At 34.4% G+C, this 23,360-nt stretch overlaps 2 protein-coding genes across 3 annotated transcripts in view; one reads left to right on the plus strand and one right to left on the minus strand.

Moving 5' to 3' along the window:
- Positions 1 to 5,921: 5,921 nt before the first annotated feature.
- LOC110454761 (kinesin-like protein KIF25) lies at positions 5,922 to 15,900 on the minus strand. 2 transcript variants are annotated; one of them, XM_021504446.1, is made up of 14 exons: positions 15,762 to 15,900; positions 14,784 to 14,972; positions 14,259 to 14,501; positions 13,821 to 13,909; positions 13,368 to 13,410; positions 13,059 to 13,111; positions 12,455 to 12,529; positions 11,985 to 12,134; positions 11,479 to 11,640; positions 10,911 to 11,080; positions 9,502 to 9,549; positions 7,830 to 8,000; positions 7,235 to 7,390; positions 5,922 to 6,998 (listed from the first exon to the last, which is right to left on the minus strand). In XM_021504446.1, exons 1-14 carry the CDS (start codon positions 15,828 to 15,830, stop codon positions 6,805 to 6,807), a joined length of 1,812 nt encoding a protein of 603 aa, XP_021360121.1. In that variant the 5' UTR covers positions 15,831 to 15,900; the 3' UTR covers positions 5,922 to 6,804. The 2 variants fall into 2 exon arrangements, with proteins under 2 accessions (XP_021360121.1, XP_021360122.1); XM_021504447.1 differs by lacking the exon at positions 9,502 to 9,549.
- Positions 15,901 to 16,168: 268 nt separating this feature from the next.
- LOC110454760 (tubulin--tyrosine ligase-like protein 12) overlaps positions 16,169 to 23,360 on the plus strand; it is a 23,739-nt gene continuing 16,547 nt past the window's right edge. The window contains exons 1-2 of the mRNA XM_021504445.1: positions 16,169 to 16,354; positions 21,029 to 21,195. Coding sequence (XP_021360120.1) covers positions 16,217 to 16,354; positions 21,029 to 21,195 — 305 coding nt within the window. The 5' untranslated portion in view covers positions 16,169 to 16,216. The remainder of the gene's footprint in view (positions 16,355 to 21,028; positions 21,196 to 23,360) is intronic.

Below are 23,360 nucleotides of genomic sequence, written 5' to 3' on the forward strand. Positions count from 1 at the left end.
TTGTTAAAGTTTTACGTTTATGTTTGTATTACTCTTGTTTAATTTTTTACGTTTATGTCCGTATTACTGTTGTTTAAATTTTAGGTTTATGTCAGTATTACTGTTGTTTATGTTTTATTTTTATGTCCGTATTATTGTTGTTTATGTATCACGTTTATGTCCGTATTATTGCTGTTGAAGTTCTACGTTTATGTCCGTAAAATTGTTGTTTATGTTTCACGTTTATGTCCGTATTACTGTTGTTTTTATGTTTTACGTTTATGTCCGTATTATTGTTGTTTAAGTTTTACGTTAATGTCCGTATTACTGTTGTTTAAGTTTTACGTTTATGTCCGTATTACTGTTGTTTTTATGTGTTACGTTTATGTCCGTATTACTGTTGTTTATGTTCCACGTTTATGTCCGTATTACTGTTGTTTTTATGTTTTACGTTAATGTACGTATTACTGTTGTTTAGGTTTTACGTTTCTGTACGTATTACTGTTGTTTATGTTTCACGTTTATGTCCGTATTACTGTAGTTCATGTTTTACGTTTCTGAACGTATTATTAAAGTTTAAGTTTTACGTTTATGTACGTATTACTCTTGTTTAAGTTTTACGTTTATGTCCGTATTACTCTTGTTTAAGTTTTACGTTTATGTCCGTATTATTGTTGTTAAATCCGTATTACTGTTGTTTATGTTTTAAGTTATGTCCGTAAAATTGTTGTTTATGTTTCACGTTAATGACCGTATTACTGTTGTTAATGTTTTACGATTATATATATAGTGCGCTTTTAATGTATTACAATTATTCATTATAAGGATTATTTATGTACAATTGATTATTCAAATGAGGTCAATGTCATCAAAAGATAGACATGTGATTAATCTCATACAAAAAGAATAAGTTTCTATTTGACCAAAGGTCTGCAGGTTATCATACACTATAAAGTGCACGATCAACTAAAATCAGCTGGGAATAATATATCAACGTCAAGACAGACTGAAGTGAGTTACACACTACTGCAGGTTATACTGGATAGATTGCTGGACTTTTATATTGCCGCTGGATAGTCCTAACCGAACGAGACCAATACACAATAATACCACATTTTATATATTTACAAGACAAGTACGATTATGTTTAATTACCCAGATCGGTTTTATATTAAATCGCAAGATCAGACGGTAGCAAATGCACTTATAGCTTTATCATATCATGATCAATATCACAATGTAGTGGACTACAATGTTGTCGCCCTGTTATTCACATCTTGCACGCGCTCTGGAAACCGTAAGATGACATTTCTTTGTTTGGATCTTGATCAAGTATTTAAACACCACCTGATTGTGAGTTATTTTAGTATCCAATCTGGTGAATACGCGTTGAGTGATTGGTATATACGACACTATGACAGGTGAATCATTGGCCCTTTATATCAACGGCTTCACTGTACTGTAATGCGAGTTAAGAAACAGTTACACGGGAAAGAAAAGATTGGTAACTGATTTCAGCTTTAATTTTTGCGCGTAACCAAATGATGTACGAGTGTTCAAATTGTATTCACTCGAGATCGCCATGTTCAATCCCTTCTTCTGAATGAGAACCAGCATACTCGAATGATTTGTTGTTAACATATACACACCACAGCTCATATAGTTAGTGCCAGGCAGGTGAATGTGAGCAGCAATGTCCTGCTTAAGGACATAGTGGACATACCCCAAAACACTGGTGTTAAAATTGTACTACATGGCTCCATCCACATTTTGGTCCGATTCTACAAAATGCGGTAGTGCAAGAAACAGCGTTTTTCCAAACTTGAGGTTAGTTTTCATGATCTATCAAAAAGTATGTTTTCCACTTTTTGGACCCTTCGAACACCCTTTCCGCTAATAATTTGAACAATTACATGTACATAATTCTGTATAACTAATAATGCCATATACCAAGTTATATCCAATTTCGGTCAGTAATTGTCAATCATTATTCTGTGACTGATTTTTTTCCCAATAGCACTCCACATTTAGAAATCTACATAATAATATTCCTGATTTAGCTATATACTTGACGACACATTTTAAAGATACAGAAGAAAGCATGCATTGATACTGCACAGATATGTACCTTAATTACTACATGTTTATCTAAAGTTATCAAACCAACTATTAATAATAATAATAATAATATACAACATTTATATAGCGCCCTATATGATTTGTAAAATTACTCTAGAGCGCTTTACAACATATGGATAATAGTAATGGTTATAATTGTGAAAACAAAAAACAAAGGCTTACAATCACTTTCATACATTTAAACAAGCAATGCGCACATAATTGAACAAATAAAAGGGTGGTATTTACATGACGTCTTTGCACAGATTCTAAAATGTAGACGTGAAGAGGTGAGTTTTGATGTCCCTCTTGAACTTGGCCAGGGTATTTGACCTTCTAATAGCAAATGGTAAGCTATTCCACAACGTAGCCGAAACCCTCCCAAAGCGTCTGTTTCCGTAGGTCACGGTATGAGATTTTTGGACACACAACAAAGACTCTGACTCCGACCGCAGTGATCGTGACGGCTGATACAGGGTAACAAGCTCATGTAGGTACTGAGGAGCTGTTCCATTCAGTGCCTTGTATGTGTACATCAGAATTTTGTACTGCGACATGAATCGTACAGGTAACCAGTGCAACGAATAAAGCACAGGTGTGATGTGCTCTCTCTTTCGAGGACGAGTAACTAGCCGTGCTGCAGTGTTCTGGACCCTCTGCAGACGACTAGTTAGTTTGTCAGATATACCACAGAGCAGGGCGTTACCATAATCCAACCGAGAGGTAACAAGTGAATGCACCAAAATCTTGCATGCATATGAGTTAAAAACTGCCGAATACAGCCGATGCTCCTGATCTGGTGGTAACAGAATTTGGCAATAGCGTTCACTTGTTTCTCCATGTTCAGTGAACTATCAAAGTATACCCCTAGGTTTTTAACAGCTGGAACAGTCTCAATAGTTCTGGCACCAACCTTGAGCTGGAGAGTCATTGTTTGCTGACACTTTGGGGAAAAGACGATTAGTTCCGTCTTGTCCTGATTAAGTTTAAGCATGTTGGCGTTCATCCAGATACTGATATCTGTCAGACAAGCTTCCAGACTTTGTGAGACTGAATTCCAACTGTCCTGTGGTTTGATGACCATGTAAATTTATGTGTCATCGGCATAGCAATGATAGCGAAGGCTATGGCGACGACAAATCTCTCCAATCGGTTTGGAGTACATACAATATTTTCGTGGTCCTAACACCAACCTTTGAGGAACCTCAAGAAGATTCTATACCAGATATGTATGCTTCAACAAGATCATCAACCTCGCCTTCAGTAGATTGAAGGGCGGAACAAGACTGAATGCCATTTTTGAAATCTCGTATTGAATTTTCGCGGAATTTGCGGAAGCTCACTTCTTTTCTTGCACGAGCTGGCTTAATACAATTCAGTGTTGTGTGGACAGCAAGATGATCACCGGATTGGTTCCCCTTTACATCACTTAGACATGGATCAATCACTGAAATAGTGTGTAGCCATGGATGTGTGTAGCTTCTGTCACATGCTGAATCAGACCCCAGGAATCTAGTAGACCAGAGAACTGGCGAGCATCAACATTAGATAGATCGTCTAAGTGGAAAGTTAGATCACCCGTGATAATAATCTCTTGTGGTACAACAACTTGGTGGTCTAAAAAGGTAGACCATTCATCAAGGTATTGAAATACAAAGAGACATCAACAAAATACAACGCCTTTCTGTATGTCAAACCTATAGGATATCCACGAAAAGTGTTTTGGCTTATCATGTTTTAAATTAGTTAACTTTCGTCTTCATGTAATGTTATAATACAGATCTTCATTTCGGCTTACAAATAATTATGGGGAAAATCACTAAAGATACGAAGAAATTAAGTACCTGTTTAAATATTGTTTTTAGATGCAATACAAAAACGAAGTCAACATTTTACTCTAACGTATGACTACTCCGTTCATTTAGGACTTGTATGACAATCGTACTTCTGGTCAAAATAAGAATGGAAAATCCATGTACAAAGTATTCCAAAACAAACAGAGAGTACGTATACCTGAAAAAGGGAAGTGTGCCCGTTAAACACTTGATAACGTTGCCAACTTGCAACTTTTGGTTACGATAGATAATTTTTATTTAAACTAGTATGTCATGCAAGCCATACTAAAATAAATCAAAACTTCAAGAAACTATAATACCTCAAAAAAAAGAGAATTCTCAGATTTAGGTTTTCAGGATTGCTTTTGATACTTGCAGAACATTAGTTATACAAAAATTGTGTCTCATGGCTAATCTGAATAAGATGATAAGAAATCCAACTGAATCAAGTAATACTTAATTTGCACCGGTCACTCTTGTTATGACGACTTAACAAGCGACTTCAATCAAGTGTCTTTAGCCGAATTTTCCATCTGTGTAGTTTTTAAAATGCTTTAGACCTCAAGTTGTTCAATTTCGTGGGGCTATTTAAAAAGAGGTATGGGGAAGCATAAACTATACCACTGAGCACAAATCTAAATTCAGTTGAATTATAATATGTTTTGGCAGAAGATAATGCTTTATTCAAATACTATAATATTTTTTTTAATCTGAAAACTTTTTCTGTAATGACTTTTGGGATTTCTGTTTTAAGAATCACAATAGCAGAGTATCTCTAAATAATCATAACCAATAAAGTTCATATCTTTGAAAGTGTCCAGTCAGGAAACGAGCTTAAATGTGTTTTTAAGGTTGCTTTGATAATTGTATTCTTATCCACATTACATTTCAGAAGCTTCGAAAATTCATGAGGCATTTTAGGTAGGAATAAATACATGAACTTTAGAATCCTGTCAGTGTAAATTCAATATTCATAACATTTAATAACAAGAGGTCCAGAAGGCCTGTAACGCTCACCTTTTCGTTTTGTTACATGGAACTGACATATAGGTAACTTCAGACCAAATTTGGTAACTAGAACACAAGACATTTTAGCATCTCATAAACGGTTCTTAAGATATTGTTGTTTGAAATTTGAAATTTTAAAGTTTTTAACCCACATTAATCTTTGACTCTGGCTAGCACTTAAAGTTGACCTTTGATCTAATTACTGTAATAAAGAAATAATTCCCACATACCCAAGTATCATGACCACAAATCAAATGGTTCATAAGATCTTGTTATAGCATTCCATCCCAGGTACCTACTGGCCAACTATTATGACCCTGAGCCTTATGGAACTTGAGAAGATGGTTAAAGCTTTAAACCCATGTTGACCTTTAACATACCCATGTATTATGATTCAAGTCCAAATGGTTCTTAGGATGTTGTTGTTTGTAGTTGTTAACATATTTGACCCCTGTGACCTTGAAACTAGGTCAAAGCCATTTTAATGAAAAAACGTTATAGCACTCCATCCCAGGTACCTACTGGCAAAGTAGCATGACCCTGGGCCTTATGGAACTTGAGAAGATTGTTAAAACTTTTAACCCACATTGACCATTGGCCCCCGACTAGCATTTAAAGTTAACCTTTGACCTCATTAATGTAATAAAGAAAAAGATTCATACAGCTGGTCTTCATAATATACTCAAGTATTATGACTCCTTATGGTCCTTTAAATATTGTTGTTGGAATTTTTACACATATTTGACCCCTGTGACCTTGAAACTTGATCAAGGTCATTTTAATGGGGAAACTTTATGGCACTTCATCCCAGGTTCCTACTGGCCAAATATCATGACCTTAGGTCCTCCAGTTCTTCAAAAGAAGTCGTTCAAAAGAAAACGTTGACGGACAGACAACGGACATTACATGGCCCTTCGAGCCAGGTGAGCTAAAAACGTGTAAAAAACGTGTAAAAATAAACTGAACAAATTGTACATTGTAAACAGTCATTTCATTTCAATCATATTTTCATAAATAGTCACATTTAATATAATATCATTCATGACACAAAAAGAATATCACAGTCAACATGATTTGGACGGTTGATACATTACAACGCATTGTCTTAATATTGAAGAAATTGTTTCTGAACACTTTATCTTTGAGAAATAGCAGGAACACAACTGTACTTTAGTTATTTTAATATACACCGTCTTTCTGTCAAGAAAGTTGTTTATGAACTTCTGCTACTCAAATAGCAGGAATACTCAAATAGCAGGAACACAATTTCATAAATAACCTATTGAAGTATGTATACAAATGCATAATTTATTTCTGATTTCCTAAAATACCTGAAAGAAAATTCGCACAACAGTATTTCGGTATTATTGGGTGAAATGATATGATTTCATTAGAGTTATAATTTAAGACTTACAAAACAAGTCTACACGTTTTTTTAAAACAGTTTCATGTAAAACTATGAATTTTACAAAAATCATATCATTATCAAGAATTCAAACAAATAAACAAATTATTTTACTTATCTTCAGCATAAGCCTATGGTTATCGTGACATTACATGATATAACATAAAATACCATCACTATTTTTAAGTTATTTTTATGTCTTTAAAATCTTGTCTGAATCACATTGGTGCAATGTATACAATTAATAACTTGGTCAGGCAAAAATCAGGATTTGTTATGGACCTAAACTGCCATTACCAACAGTTTTGACAAATCCACACGATTCTTGTTTTAGAGATAGTAACAGCTGGTGTGCAAGCTTAGTGTTCAAACAAATTTTGAAATTTTGGCATAGCAGAACTATAATGAAGCCTTACTGAAGATGTGTTTATGTTAAACATACTTGAACCATTCAATAAGCTAGGTTTTTCCTGATCTTGGTTTCTGTGTATTTTCAGCATTGACTTTCTCAGCTGAAGAGGGTAGACGGCGTTTGGTGGGCCCTCGAGCCACCTGCCTGGTACGTGTACCAAAGCCCATACACTGAAGGGACTCCGTGATATAGCGCTGGGAGGGTGACACACACAGCAGCACCAGTAACTTAGCATCTCCACCTAAACAATGTAAACATTAAGTCAGTGTAGAAAAGCACTCTGGCCTGCTGGAGAATGTACATGTAACAAAAGATTTTCCAGCTGTACAGCCATCGGCCATTTAGGTCCAAAATCGACATTTTAGGTAGATATTGTAATACAATATCACTCAATCAGAATTAAGGAAACATGTGTAACTGCATTGACTATGGACAAATTAACATTACAGTCATGTCTGAACTTGAGTTGTGACCTACCTATAGAGTCCTGCAGTAGATGGGTTAGACGACTGTTTCTATAGGGAACATGACCTCTATGTTCTGACAGAGCACCGAGGACATCAGCCAGGGCAGAAAGACTCTTGTTGATGTGTGAAGCTTCTCGTAGAGCAGCGCCGGTCACACCACTCATCCCTGTAGAGAGACAAACAGCAAAACATATACATCATGTCATCCTATTACAAGTTTGTATTTGTTACTGTTTTACTAGTAAATCGTAAGCATTGTTCAGTACATACCACCATAAAGACTCCTGTACCCAAAAATTTGGTAATTCCATTTTATCAATCAAGTTAATTCAACAACACAATAATTGGTCACATTAAATTTTTAATATAAAAGACACAATAAGTAAACAAGTTTTGTAACGATAATCTTTTATATAAACAATTTACCATAGATTAGTGGTGTCCATTCTTTATCCTGGATCATGAAAATGTACTTTAATTTACATGTAAATACTTTATGAAAAATGTTGAACAATAAAAGTAATGTTATAGACTAACTACAATAACCAAACACACTTTTTGCAAAGGATTTCTTCCCTAGAAACAGTATTAGTGGTTGGCCTTACCAACACATTCACTGCCAGCGAGGTCAACCAATTGCAATTTGGTCCTGATGACAGCCTGGCTATCACTGGATGATGGTGTGTCAGTAACTGGTCCTGGGCCACTTATCATTGACATGGGGACAGACAGGGACCGTCCCCTAGCATCTCGACTTGTCGTCTGTTGCATAGCCCCTTCAAATGAAACAGGAATTATTATATATTTGTACAATAGTTCCAAATAACAGTGATTGGAACTTTACAGTACATAATTACAGCTAACATCAATTTTCTTCTCATTTAAGAGTCACCATGTTTTTACAAAATAAATTAATATAAGTGATTCATGACTATGTCGGATCATTTTATTTTACAGGTAACTGATAATATATATATGAGAGGGCTCTTAAAATATCAAGATAACGCAAATCTTATTGGAACTTTTAGGAAAGTTTGGGAAATATGTTTAAACGGAAAATAAGGTCTTCTATACTGTAAAAAGAAACATTATAAGTTGATGTGAAAGTATTATTTTTAACTTAAAATCCTTATAAAAACAATGGAAACCATTTTTGTAATCCTAATTCATGCTAAGGTGAGTTCAGATCCAAACTGAAGACATAGACAGTTTATATAATCAACATACTCGTCCTGCATTTCATTACATTTCATTACATTTTACTTCCAATATACGAATTACACATAATACAATTCATCATCCATTGATAATTCATTAGATATCATATATAGTTATTGAAAAAAAATGTTTCTTTATATATCTCTAAGAAAACAGCTGCTAATTGGCATGTAAACGCTTGCTGTAAATTGTAAATTAATAAAAACATGAAATTAAAAAAAAAAAAATTCCAAAATGAGCTTCACATTCTTTGCAGTTAATGTTTTGGTACTTAGATTAAAACCTCTTTCACATAAAGGATTTTTAGGTTTAGTAAACTGACCAGTCTACATTATGCACATTGAATTTTAAATTATTTTATCCAATTTAACAGTTTCTGTTTATGTTGTTTGTGAAATGTACAATTTCATTTGCCTGTACAAATCAATATACATGTGTTCCGCAAATACCAGCAACATAAAAGCATACAGGTTCAACAAGGAAAATTGTATTAAGTTTTGAACATGTTATATAGAGGGATACTGCCAGGTAATATAATTTTAAATTATGGTACACACAATGCTTAACATGATGAATTTAGAATTCATGACCTGTCACCAACATATCTATTTAAGTGTTCTGTAAATCAAGGACCAAGTACCAATACTGGTCTGTTATTGTTATTTCTAGCTTATACAGCAAGTAAATACACCCAGATAGAGACACAGACTGGCTGCGAACGTGGAGTACCACGTGTTTGATTGGTTGACTTCTATACGTAGTCACTCTTTAATACACTCTACAGGTATAATTAAATTACATCTATTCCATGGTAAAAACAGGGTTTCAAAAAACCTGATATAAACCAGATATGACACAAGAGATGTGATCATACATCTAAGTGGAATGTACTGTAATAATATAAAAGGGACAAGGGATATTTTTTTGAAAATATAAAAACATGGGTAATGGCATGCCAGCGAAGAATCACAGTCCAACAGAGACTGAAACACAAACACATTGAAGTCACAGGAAGGAAGGTTCGGGGCAGTCATAGCCTTGTGTTGTCAAATTACTTACAAATACGAAAAACATTGGGAATTCCAATTTCATCATCCTTAGAATACCCTGTAATTTATCAATCAACTTTGAATCTTAAATCCATTTACTATCTGGTTTAATCATTATGAATGCCATTAGATGAGTGTAAATTGATAAAATGTCAATATTATTTTCAAAAAAAGGAGTAGTTAATTCAAAGACAAAAATATTTGCAAATTTTATTTACATGTACTAAAAATATCAAAACCGTTCAGCCGTGCAATCTTTAAACAGGTTATAATTTTCCTTGTATGACTATACATGTATCATAAACTAACATTACTTAAATCATACTGTAGCTGAAGAACTATTTCAAATGTGAATTTTATCAAATAGTTTCCCAAATGCAAAATAAAATGAGGTAAAAACTGTACAAATCATATATATTTTAGTTTCATTGTCAATAATTGAAGAAACAGGTTGAGTGAAATAGACTGCATTTTGATTCCGACCTGTCTGCTACTGGTAAGGTAATACCATGGTCAATGGCATAAATATATGTATGTAAATTATGTCTTTCTTGTGATTATCCTCAGGTGTAAAAATATATAGTGTATAATCTGTACCAGTCTTAGATCCTCTCACACTTCTTTGATTCGCCAAAACTTTCAAGGCATCACTGTTATTTATTAAGTCATGATCATAAACATGCAGCTAGCATTCTAAAATAGAATTCAAACATATCTTGTCTACTGTCCCTGTAATACATGTACCCTATAGCTAGCTACATGTGTAGGTAGCAGATCAGCCAATTATACTTACCATAATCCATATAATATATACCTAGTTGAGAGCATAGTCACATAATAATTTCATTTTACGTTTAATTTTGCATTCTATATTTTATACACTAGTACCATGCTTGATATTCCTTACCAATGATAAAACTGAAGCTACATGTATATTTTAGATCCTAAATTAAAAATGTAAACAGGATTCCCTCTAATTAATACAATTACTGTCAATGTACAAGATTTAGCGTTAGACTTATTTTGGCACCTTTTCCACTTTAAATATTATGCTAAATTATGTTTACACCAATGGAAGTTCCTGTACATTGAGATTTTTTTTGGAAATTTGGAATAAAATTTGATAACGCACTAAAATTGAGAGCGCTAAAATAAGTATGTATATGATTGATTTTGTTGTTGTTGACATTTTCCACATTACTGATAAAGATAAACCTGTTTTTCCTGTGATATACTGAAGACTTATTTTGAAAATAAATTATTAATAGAATAATGAAAATACACCAAACAACAATCACTTTAGTGATAGCATAGTTTCTTTAGATAGCAATTACCAACTGGTTACCTTCTACATTCCCTATCTGTTCATAATTAAAACCCTAATTAATATTTTCATTGTATCATTTATTTGCTACTTACCATCCTGTGTGGAGGGTTTGGAAAAGAAGCTGGGAGCCTGGGAGTTTACTGTCAGAGTGACCACTAAGTGAGACCGACTGGAGTGATCATGGACAAGAGTGGAGGACTCGCGTCTGGCCTTCAGGCCGCGCTGGACTAGACACATAACGTCATAAACAGTGTCCACTTCTCTGTGGAGATACAGGTTGTAAACAAATGTTAAACTGGGAATCAGGACAACATTCCTACATGTATATACTATTTTTACACTATTGAACAACCTTAAGACCATGACAATGATAACATTAACGCCAAGGATTTGGAAGTGAAACAAGACCATACTATTATCCCTAGTAATACACTTTAGTTTTTTTCAAATGTTTCTTCAGCTGGTCAAAAGGTAAACATAAGAAAAATTTAACCATTAAATGTATTTTTGGACTCTTATTGTTGTATTAATATTGGCTTTGAAGTCAGGGAGACATATATATCATGGAGTCAGTTAAATTATGACATTTAAATGAGTTTCAGACTACACTGAGATAAAACCGTAAAATGGCACTGTCTCAATGGCAGATCTGTGACTTACTTGAATGAGATGGTGGGTAGGTTGATGGAATTGTCTACCCCTGTACTGATGTCGTGTTTGATGTTAGGGTCACTTCCGAGGAGGTCCCGAATGTCGTTGTTATATATCTCCACAACAGACACCTCTATGGTATGATGTCTCTCCGGCTTCTCTGAGATCAACCTGGTAAAGTCATAAGAAACTCTCAAGTACATGTAAAACATGCCAATTACTCTCATATGTCTTATCTAACTGTCTAGATAAATCAAACATCACATCCAAGCATTTCAATCTAAAAGTAATTACACAAATATCATAATTAACTATCCAGTAAACACAAAGTAGGGGACTCGTATATATACTCCACTAATGATCAGGAAACTTAACGAACTTGTGGAAATTGACTTTCCTCAAGGTAATATACAGTACAGTGCCTAATACATTCCAGCCTTGTTTAACTGGGGTCAAATCGTCAAGACAAACCAACTCAAGCTTCATCACTGCCCAAGGATTCTCTTTTTCTTTACCTGAAGAGTTCTCTTGCTGCACGAGGGATGACACCTTCGTCAGGATGTGGCTCCGGGGATGCATTGTAATCCTCGTTCTTGTGACTACCCAGCATCGTGTGAGTCTTGCCACTCCCCGTCTGTCCATACGCCATGATACAGATATTGTACCTGTCAAAATCAAACAAATACCATCATCCCTGCAAGGTTTCCCACTCAACCATACAGTTATAAAGAACTTGGATACATTAGTTAAAATACTGATCATGTTACAAATAGTATAATACATATCTATTATCTGTCTTTAGTAGATATATATTAATTTGAATGATGTTTTCTTTCTGTACCTTTGTGAAGATTTTCTTTTGATTTAATTTCAGGAGCCCAGACCCACTACTCCCATCATCTCTATACAAATTGTTACACATATCAGACAATATCCATTAAAAACAAGTAAACTCACACCAGTGATGTACATACAATATACATACCCATCCAATAACGATGTCAGCATTGGCTGGACTTCATAAAATACATTTTCTTGACTCTCTTTAGGATCATACACTCTGAAGGAAGAAGACAATCAAATGTATTGAACTACCACTCCAGATGTATCTTAAAGTAAGCTACACATACTGTATGTAGAATATATGATATCATCAGCCCTTTCCAGATATTGGATTTACGATTTTTCATGAGATCAATCCTGTAGAGTTGATATGACCCCAGTACTAGTACTGTATACAGCTTCGACTAAACATTCTTTATAGAAATTATATGAAAAATACCAATCTGTGCAATTAGTGGGATTTTCCCCAAATACCAATCTGTGCAGTGTGGAATTATCCTAGTGGGATTTCCCCCCAAAGTTGAAATAGGTCTTTGGAGTTACTTAACCAAATAAATTCCTGTTTGTCATATTAAATTCAGATTCTTCTTGTCGCAAAATAACACTCTATGTAATTGTTCATACAGAGCTTAACAAAATAATATCCATCAATTGTGAAATATTTGGTGGAAACTTTACGATGTATGGTATAGGTGTTGTGGCTAACATTTCAATGTGAGATACTTTTATGCAGTAAAGTGGCTTACCTTTCAAATTCAAACACTTTGTTATGTTTGGCTGTCCGTACACATGCATTCTCCTATACAAAATATTAATAAAGGTGTTTACTTATATCTTATTATTAATGGCAATATAACTATTTAGAGCAATTTCACATTTTATATAAAGCTAAATAGGTGACTTTACAAAAATGAACTTGTAAAAAAATGAATAACTAAAGTTAAACTAAATTCAGTAGGATATGTCACTTTTTTATTGGGAGAGAAAAGTGTGACAATGTTGGAAAGACATTTACAGATGAAAGAAGGTTGTGTTATCGAAATTGTTTTACTTACATCATCCACATAATGCACAACCACCTCAGACTTTGTTCCAACTCTAAAACAAGAAACGTTATCTTCATACTATCTCATAATTTCCCTCTGATTACATATATACCATGTATATCTGACAATATGTAAAAACATTATACATGGTCCTAACCCCTCTGGAACTTTATGTAGTTATATACATCCTACTGTATAATGTAATAATGCATTGAAATACCAAATAATTGGAATATAAATTATAATTTAATAATAATAATGTATGTCATATTAATTTCTAGTGACATCATAAAAATTCATTGTACTTTGATATAAAAATATATAAGTTTCTGGTGACATTGTTAAAATCCATTTTGATTTAATGACCTTGAATCATGATTTCTCTCAGTCTTAATGACTGTAAATAATGATTTCACTGAGTTTTGTTTTCATATGTATATAAGAATATGATGACAAATATACCTTCCCAGTGTTGATGGGTCCTCTACACCAGTATCAAACTCCATCAGTGGTCGTAGTCGACAGTGAACTCGTATATTACCCCGCAGTTCCTGGACAACCACAAAGAAATTAGTCACATTTCACTACTTATTTAGTTTAATGTATCTTCAGCTTCAAAATTATTGGGAAATTAATTCAGGGACACAAAATAAAATTTAAATAAAACATATTACAACTCACAATTTATTAATCTCAACACACTGCTCAATAAAAGAATCCCGGATTTCAACCTTTGAAAAGTTGAAAATTCTTTAAATTAAAAGAATGTATTTCATGTTTTTGCACAGTCCAGGAGAAAGTAGTCCCTTGTACATTCCTCAGGATTTACTATTTGTTTTCATAAATGTAATTCATGAATTTATAAAGCAAATGGTACAAGACCAATCAAATGTGTTATACCATGAGCGTGTTATGAAGTTCCTGTCTTCGTTTCTTTTCCTTTGCATGGCGATCTGTGATGTCATGTAGTGCTGTGTTCATTTGTTCGATCTTGTCTTGTAGAACAGAGAGACTGGAGGTCTGAGATTGGAAAACATGACGGTGGCGATGGATCACTGATGAAGCATGATCGATTTGTAAACCAAAGTCCTGTGGCATCTTTATGGCAATCTTGTGGACATTGGATAAGTCTTCCCGTAATCCCTGTGAATTTTCAAAACAAACACATGATAGTTAATCTCAATCAGTTTAGGAACACGATCCTTTTTTCCAATGTTATATATTTTGTTTTGCCTTGAAACAATAATTTGATGTCACTTATACATATTCTGTGAGGTTGAAGAATAGCTTTAAGTTTAAAAGTTAACAGTGTTATATTAAACAAAGGGGTCAAGGAATCAGAACACTCTAAAATAACTGAAATTTTGAAAATGTCCAGTATACAATGTATATATATATACACAGATGCTGTCTCTAAAGACTTACATTAATATCATGTTTCAGTTTTGCTGCTGACTGAGCAATGGTTTTCCTGAATTTTTGTTCATATTCACACTGGTTTTGTAGGCCTGACATGTCCTCCCTGCTACTCTGCAGTGCTCCCCTCAGCTGGGCCAACTTTAGGTACAGCATCGCATTTTCTGTTTCCAATGTTGATATACGTTCATCCTTGGTCTGAAATTATATTTTTTCATTTTCAATTTCCACAGGAGTATATACCGTTTATAAATCTGTCATTGCTACCTTTAAAAATTTGTTATGAATTTGGAATCGAATAAATTTGAAAACATGGATACATGCATATGGTGTCAAATAGTTTCATTGATTGCTTAATTATGTAACATGAAAGAGAATAGTGTGTTTCCACCAGGGATCGAACCTGTGATCCCTAGGTTCCTAGTTGGATGCTCCACCACTTAGCTGAAGGGAAATCCCCTATAGCTCGAATTTAGAAGGCAGCCGTTATCCTATGTACAATTAAAATCTGCCACACTACTCCCCTAATGAGATAGAGATCATTTGTATACATTATTAATAGGGCAAAGAAATTACCAAAATTCCAATGACAAAATATCCTTATTTCAATCTTGTACAGGTTGGGCACAACGGCACATATGGGTAATAATCCTGCATTTGGGTAACAGTTACCCATTTCAGTAACAACTTTATTACTGAAATTAGGAATAAAGTGAAATAAAAACACACATATGTTCACATCTTGGTATTTTTAATAGCCGTTAATTACCTTATCTCTAGCATAGCCCGAGTTTCCTCTGGCCCTAACACCAGACTTAGACATTTTGACATATGCATGTGTAGATCTCAAAATTCTAAGTCTGGTGTCACGGTCAGAGGAAACTCGGGCTATCTGTATCACAGCACTGAAAATATCACACTGAACTCAACATATTACAAACATTATTTGATGGTAAATAACTAGCTATAATAAACAGTTTTCTGTACCCTCATATCCTTTTCATAATGTTTGATTTTGTCAGCGTAAAAGTGACTTCTGTCGATACCCAGGGGCATGCTGACAGGATGACGTCTGCTGCTGTCACTTTCCCTTGAATACAAACGCGTCTGAACACAACACAAACACTCCACTCGGAACAATCGGAATATACACTATACAGTTAGGGTGAAATCCGAGAAAATCCGAGAAATGTTCATTATTTTTTTTTAAATTCATTATGAAATGTTGAACTATAACAAACAGAGAATGCTCCGAATAAACATATGCACTAAATAGAAACTGATATAATTTGGCTTAATTTGCAATTAATACACGTTTACTATATATTATAAATTGTTACTATTCCGGATATATGTTTCCGGTACGTACTTCAAAACTAGTCGTACTACAGATACTTCCGGTAAAACCCCACGTTTTGGTACTGTAGAAATTTGTAAAAGTCATGTCGGGGGTTTCACCAAACGGTGAAGAAATTGATGAACATTTGAAGAAGTTTCTGGAACAACATGCAAATCAGCTTCAAGCCTCAGGAGTTCCAAGTATATATTGGCAGTCTCTCTTCGTCAAACTGAAAGAAGACGTGAGTCGTGAAAGTTTCGCATTTTGATTATAACAGTACAGTTGTTACGGCAGTTGCGGATCACTTTGCATATAATTGCTACACACGATTTTTGCAAAACCTTTTTTTAAAGACATCATATATTTTCAGAAAGTACATTTAATTACCTCTCCAGTGATACCAAAAGATCTTCATAGAATCAAATATACACAACGAAATAAGTAAAACAAGACCTACCGATTTGTCGGCTATAGCGGATCAGTACGGCTATAACGGATCACGCCCTTTGGCGGGCCTCACGATTCAAGTTAGATGGGACGTCTCAAAACACTCATTTCAAAGATAACTGATAGCAACTAATTATTAATTGGAGCCTTTGCAACGAATACACTTTAAATATAACTCCAATACTTGTGCCAACTCTCAAAACATATGTAGAAATTTGAAATCGTGAATGCACGTGGAACGATGGTATGCGAATGCATACGCGTGAGCAGATGAACACTGATCCGTTATAGCCGAAAAATCACACATCGGATATGACACAATAACGCAGCATTATCCAAGTTACCAAACAATACATGATTTTGAAACAAAACACGATAATTCATCATTTAAATGCATATTTATTTGGTTGTAAGTGTGTATTTTCATAGAATCCATTTCTTCATCGAACCGTCCGTTTTCCAAGATGGCAGTCATCGCTAGAGGAGCAGATTGAGAAAATATAAAATTTGGGATTACTGGACATGATACGTATATGAGTTGTTGTTTTTTTTTTTGGTAGATTATAAGAAACAACTTGTTACCATTTGCAAACAATTATTTTCTTTCTAGGATCAATACATTTTGTGTAATCAGATTTTTTGTTTATTGACTATAATCCGCTACTGCCATAACAACTGTATCGGTACCAATAGACACATCTCAAACCATGTGACACTAACACGTCTTAGTGCAACGGTGTTGGTAATTTAATGATTTTCAATGATAATTGACATGATATATCATGTCATCTATAGCATTGGGATAATTTGCACATTATATGTGTAAAAGGATCGTTTTTTCACTTCAAAACCAACACCCAGGTTCAGTGATCGTGGGTTCGTCATGGTCTTACAGTCTGCATGATATGATTGAAGTTTGGCAAATAAACACAGACACCGAAATATAAAATTCAGGTAGTTTATTAATATGACATGGAAATATCTTGCCACAGGGACATGCGTTTAGACCATGCTGTCACACACTCGAGCATACATACGCATCAAAAACATGGCTTTATTTCCAAGTGGTACAAGGCCTAACTGAATATATATACTGACGGCTACAAGGCCATATGCCTATTGAATAGACGACGACATGATATACTGACGGCCACGAGCCTATTAAATAGACGACGACCTGGTTAAAATCACGGCTCTAAAATTCCTACAAAAATATTACGTGACTATATATAGAGAATTTAAACTACTATTTAAAGTACTGTGACTGGTAAAATATCTACATTAACATTATCCTATTGCCTTTGAGAAACCCTATACCTACAGCTACTACTACAGTAGAGAAGAGGTGAGCCGAACCAGTCTTGATAAGACTTTTATTCTGACTGACGAGGCACAGTAACAGGTTGTTTCGCCCTAAATCCTGTTCGCCCTAGATTGTTTTGTCCTAAAATATTTTTTTTATTTATATGCTAATATAATAATTAATATTCAAATGTATCAACTAAACTTGTTGATGACTTTCTCCAATGGTGTGAGGTATATTTCATGTAGAGTATGTGAGACCTGAGTCAGCTTTTCACAACTGCTGTATGTCATGTGCACACTCGCTTAATCTGTGACTTAAAACTACTAAATTTGAAAGAAAATACCTAATATTTTTGTTTTAGGACGAAACAACCTAGCGCAAAAGAAACTAAGGCAAACAGGATTTCGGGCTAAACAACCTGGAACCACGAAGCACACAAGTGTACCGGTTTAAATAGACAAAACACAGCAATTTGCAGGTGCAATAGTTGCGCCAAATTACTTGGAACATTTCCCACTCATATTACACAAAAAAATAATAATTTAACTTCAGGTAGTCCAAATTAACTAACTAGGTGCAGAATGTTTGACAAATGGAAACTCGAGCCAGAGTTGTAATTGGTGTTGTCATTAGGGGCAAAGACTGAGAAAGAGGAAGGATAAATGTAGCATGACTGGACTGGGTCGTTCACTGGTGACCAGGTACATGTAACTGGTTTAAATCCTGGTCTGGCCTAAAACGCATTTCACTGTCATCTCCTGTTACTTCCAATTTATGCTTTCTTATATTATGGAGCATGTAGACATATTTTCAATACCTAAAAAATCATCATTTTCAACCTTTACTCAACAGATTTCTGCAGCACATAGGGCTATTTTCAATGACATGTTCCATTTTTGGTGGTCCAAGATATTGCGAAATCTTAGGAGAAATGTGTGTCTTTATATGTCATGTCACAACAACATTTTTTCTAGTTTGTAAATCTGAAGGTATTAAAAAGCTTTGAGACCCAAAAAATATTGAAACATGTTGAATTCATATGAACACATCTAGGTTCTTTTAAATTTGGCTAGCATAATGCAGTTTCGCTCATTCCACTGGCTTAAAGTACAATTCACCTGTCAGGTAAGTACACAAAAGTACATTCTATAGATTAACTTATTTGAAATGCACTTTACCATAATTGATAACTGTTTTTCAATGAACGAAACTTACTTTAACAGCTTTTAGGCTAGGTCAAAGTAGTGAATCATTTTTCCCCATACTGTTACAGTAGTGAACTAACTGAACTGTCTATACTCTTGTGTTACTGACTTGGCTGGAATAAAATACTTCCACAAAATCCAAGAAAATGACTTGACACAAGGTAGCATATTGATATATTAATTGAACTTTTATATATACTGTTCTTCATCAACTTATGGAGTTAACCTCATTTAGTTTCAAATTCAACACACATTTATCAAAAAATCCCACAACAATTGTTTCTAAGGCATTTTCTTAATGTTACACTAGGTGTGTTTGCATGATTAAAAAATATCTTCCATAAAAACTATACATGTACCTAGGGTCAAGAATGGGGAAATGTATTTTCACTGTATACATAGGTCTCAATATAGTTGTGATCTTTGTTGACATTTGGTTAGTTAGATATATAGTCCAATGACTAATGAAAATGAAAAATTGTGTGGAGACATTATGGAGTTTTCAGTAGAATGATTCAAGACTTCCAGCCATACAATCAATACTCACAAGATGTAAGAACAAAATCTTCCTTATATTAGATTTCTAGCTGCTAGCTGTGTTGACATTGCCACTACGTACAATTGTATGTATACCTTACTTTCAAGCCCACTGATGGAAGCTTATGATATCACAGATACATACAGTGTATGAATGGAGTAGTTCTTACAACTTGGATTTTTCATATTTGTTTGTGTAAGCAACTCGAGCTCACAACAGCATCATTGAGGATTTCCTGATGTATTTCTTTTAAAAGATTATTAATCGATCATTGATTAGTTTTAAAGGGTAATCGTTGATCGATTATAGAATGTCTACTGATTCCCAGCACCAGGTCTCAATGTAGTTCGACTACCAGACGGTGCCTCCATTTTTTCTGCCGAAACATGCGCCATTGGTTGGGCCCTTGACCATATCGATGAACATGCATTAAAAAGGCAATCAATTGTTCAGACTCTCTATCTGTTCTTCAAATATTACAGTTACGAGACCTTAAAACACACTCATACAAAAACTTACTTTTCGAATATCTTGTATCTTAAAAAAATCTAAAATAACTTAACTATGGATTCCGAGCCATGACGGAATTAAAGGCAACAAATTTGTTGACAGAGAAGCAAAAAACGTGTTAAAACTCGAACAAACAAATATCAAACTACCATATACAGATTTTAAACCTATTATTCGTACAACTATTCAAAATGAATGGCAGCAATGCTGGTCTCTCGAGACCAGCAACAAACTATCTAAAGTACAACTGAACCTTACAACATGTATTCCCAGCTGGAAAGATCATAGAGAGGAAGTTAATTGTCCTTTCTCGGCTCCGCACTGGGCACACTTATCCAACTCATTCGTACCTCTTAAAACGTACCACCTACATGCCATGCATATATATGACACTCTTTTTACAATGTAACATTTTTTGATAGAATGTTCAGATTTTAAACACATTCGTGATAATTACTTTTGATATTAAAACTCTTTTCAGTTCCGTGGACTCAAAGGCATTATTTAACCATTTGAAAGCTATCGGTCTATTCTATAGACACTGATGTCTTTTAACACACCTTATATATTCTATCTACCCTCTTTGACGTTATGCATATATCACATATTCCATATAATCTATTAATTATAATTTTTATTATTTTAACCCCTTTTATTTTAATTTTTTATACATACTATGCAAATGTTTTTAAAACATGCATTTTTATCAGATTTTATCTTCGCTACTATCCTGTTTGTTGAAAAGAAAAAAAAATCACCATGGCCCTAAATGACCACAGTTGTCGATGGGCCGTTAAACACAAACAATCAAAGCTCAGTATACTATTCTGCATATTGATAAGTATTAACATGTACTATTACACTAAGAATATTTCTGTCCATTCTAAAACAATGTTATATTTTCTGTAGATTTATGATGCAGGAGAATCTTTCAAGATGCTGTGTTATGAAATGGAGAGTGATGATGAAGAGACAGACGAGACCAAAGATGTTGGAGATGATGGAGAAGAAGAAATACCTAATTACAAATGGATGATAGAAGCGACAAAAGATGTTCAGAAAGATGACTCAAACAGGTCAGTTCAGATGATAAATAGGTCAGTACATAGGATAAATAGGTCTGTTCATAGGATAAATAGGTCAGTACAGATGATAAATAGGCCAGTTCATAGGATAAATAGGTCAATTCATATAATAAATGCAGGTCAGTTCATAAGGTAAATAGATTAGTTCATATGATAAATATTTCAGAACATATAATAAATAGGTCAGTTCATAGGATGAATATTTCAGAACATATAATAAATAGGTCAGTTCATAGGGTAAATAGATCAGTACATATAATAAATGTAGGTCAGTTCATAAGATAAATAGGTCAGTTAATAGGATAAATAGATCAGTTCATAGGATAAATAGGTCAGTACATAGGAACAATAGGTCAGTTCATAGGTAAATAGGTCAGTTCATAGGATAAATAGGTCAGTACATATGAACAATAGGTCAGTTCATAGGTAAATAGGTCAGTTCATAGGATAAATAGGTCAGTATATAGGATAAATAGGTCAGTACATTGGATAAATAGGTAAGTACATAGGATAAATAGGTTGGTACATATGATAAATAGGTCAGTACATAGGATACATAAGTCAGTTCATAGGATAAATATTTCAGAACATATGATAAATAGGTCAGTTCATAGGATAAATAGATCAGTTCATAGTATAAATATATCAGTACATATGATAAATAGGTCAGGTCAGTTCATAGGGTAAATAGTTCAGTTCTTAGGGTAAATAGGTCAGTTCATAGGATAAATAGTTCAGTTCATAGGGTAAATAGGTCAGTTCATAGGATAAATAGGTCAGTTCATAGGAAAAATAGTTCAGTTCATTGGGTAAATAGGTCAGTTCATAGGATAAATAAATCAGTTCATAAGATAAATAGTTCAGTTCATAGGGTAAATAGGTCAGTTAATTGGATAAATAGTTCACTTCATAGGATAAATAGGTCAGTTCATAGGATAAAGAGGTCAGTTCATAGGATAAATAGGTCAGTACATACATACTATAATGCTGCCAAAGTAGGCACACTGTTTTCAATGGATCTGAAATTAATTTACAAAGATAATCTTAGTTAATTCATTTGTCATTATTACTGGTTAAATGTTAGATATTACATCTTTATTGAAGTACATTATCAGTTTTTTAGCAATTTAGACAAGTCCTGAATGTGAATGTAGACGAGTTCCATTTCTAAGATAGACAATTGTGCCTTGAAGAGATAGATACATGGGGTCCTCAAATGTGGGTGAGTCCCACAGAACAACATGAGTCCCACAGAACAACATGAGTCCCACAGAACAACATGAGTCCCACAGAACAACATGAGTCCCACAGAACAACATGAGTCCCACAGAACAACATGAGTCCCACAGAACAACATGAGTCCCACAGAACAACATGAGTCCCACAGAACAACATGAGTCCCACAGAACAACATGAGTCCCACAGAACAACATGAGTCCCACAGAACAACATGAGTCCCACAGAACAACATGAGTCCCACAGAACAACATGAGTCCCACAGAACAACATGAGTCCCACAGAACAACATGAGTCCCACAGAACAACATGAGTCCCACAGAACAACATGAGTCCCACAGAACAACATGAGTCCCACAGAACAACATGAGTCCCACAGAACAACATGAGTCCCACAGAACAACATGAGTCCCACAGAACAACATGAGTCCCAGTTCTCAAATATATGTGTCCCAAACTGTCTCTGTAACACTTGTTATATGTCACATGTGGGATACTGCTTCCCATATTTTCATATATTGCTTTAAATTTACACTTGTAAAAAATATGAAAACATTCTGTCAATTGGTAAAATATAAATGGTATTCACAAGAGGGTGAAGTACTCCTTACAGGAACAGAACATTTGGTCTCAGCCTGCATACTAGCAATCCTTGTTAATTTCTTCACAAATATTTCCTTGATAACCAGTTTTATTTTACTTTATGGTTCTGATCAGATAAAGTTAAAAGGGTTGTACATTTTTAGGTCACCTGAGACAAAGTCTCAAGTGACCTATTGCGATCGCCTATTGTCCGTCGTGCGTCCGTCGTCCGTCGTGCGTCCGTAAACAATTTACATTTTCGACTTCTTCTCCAAAACCCCTGAACCAATTTCAATGAAATTTTGCAGGGACCTTCCATGGACAAAGGTCAACAAAAA

This window comes from Mizuhopecten yessoensis, unplaced genomic scaffold, assembly GCF_002113885.1.
Source record: "Mizuhopecten yessoensis strain PY_sf001 unplaced genomic scaffold, ASM211388v2 scaffold8057, whole genome shotgun sequence".
NCBI lineage: Eukaryota > Metazoa > Mollusca > Bivalvia > Pectinida > Pectinidae > Mizuhopecten > Mizuhopecten yessoensis.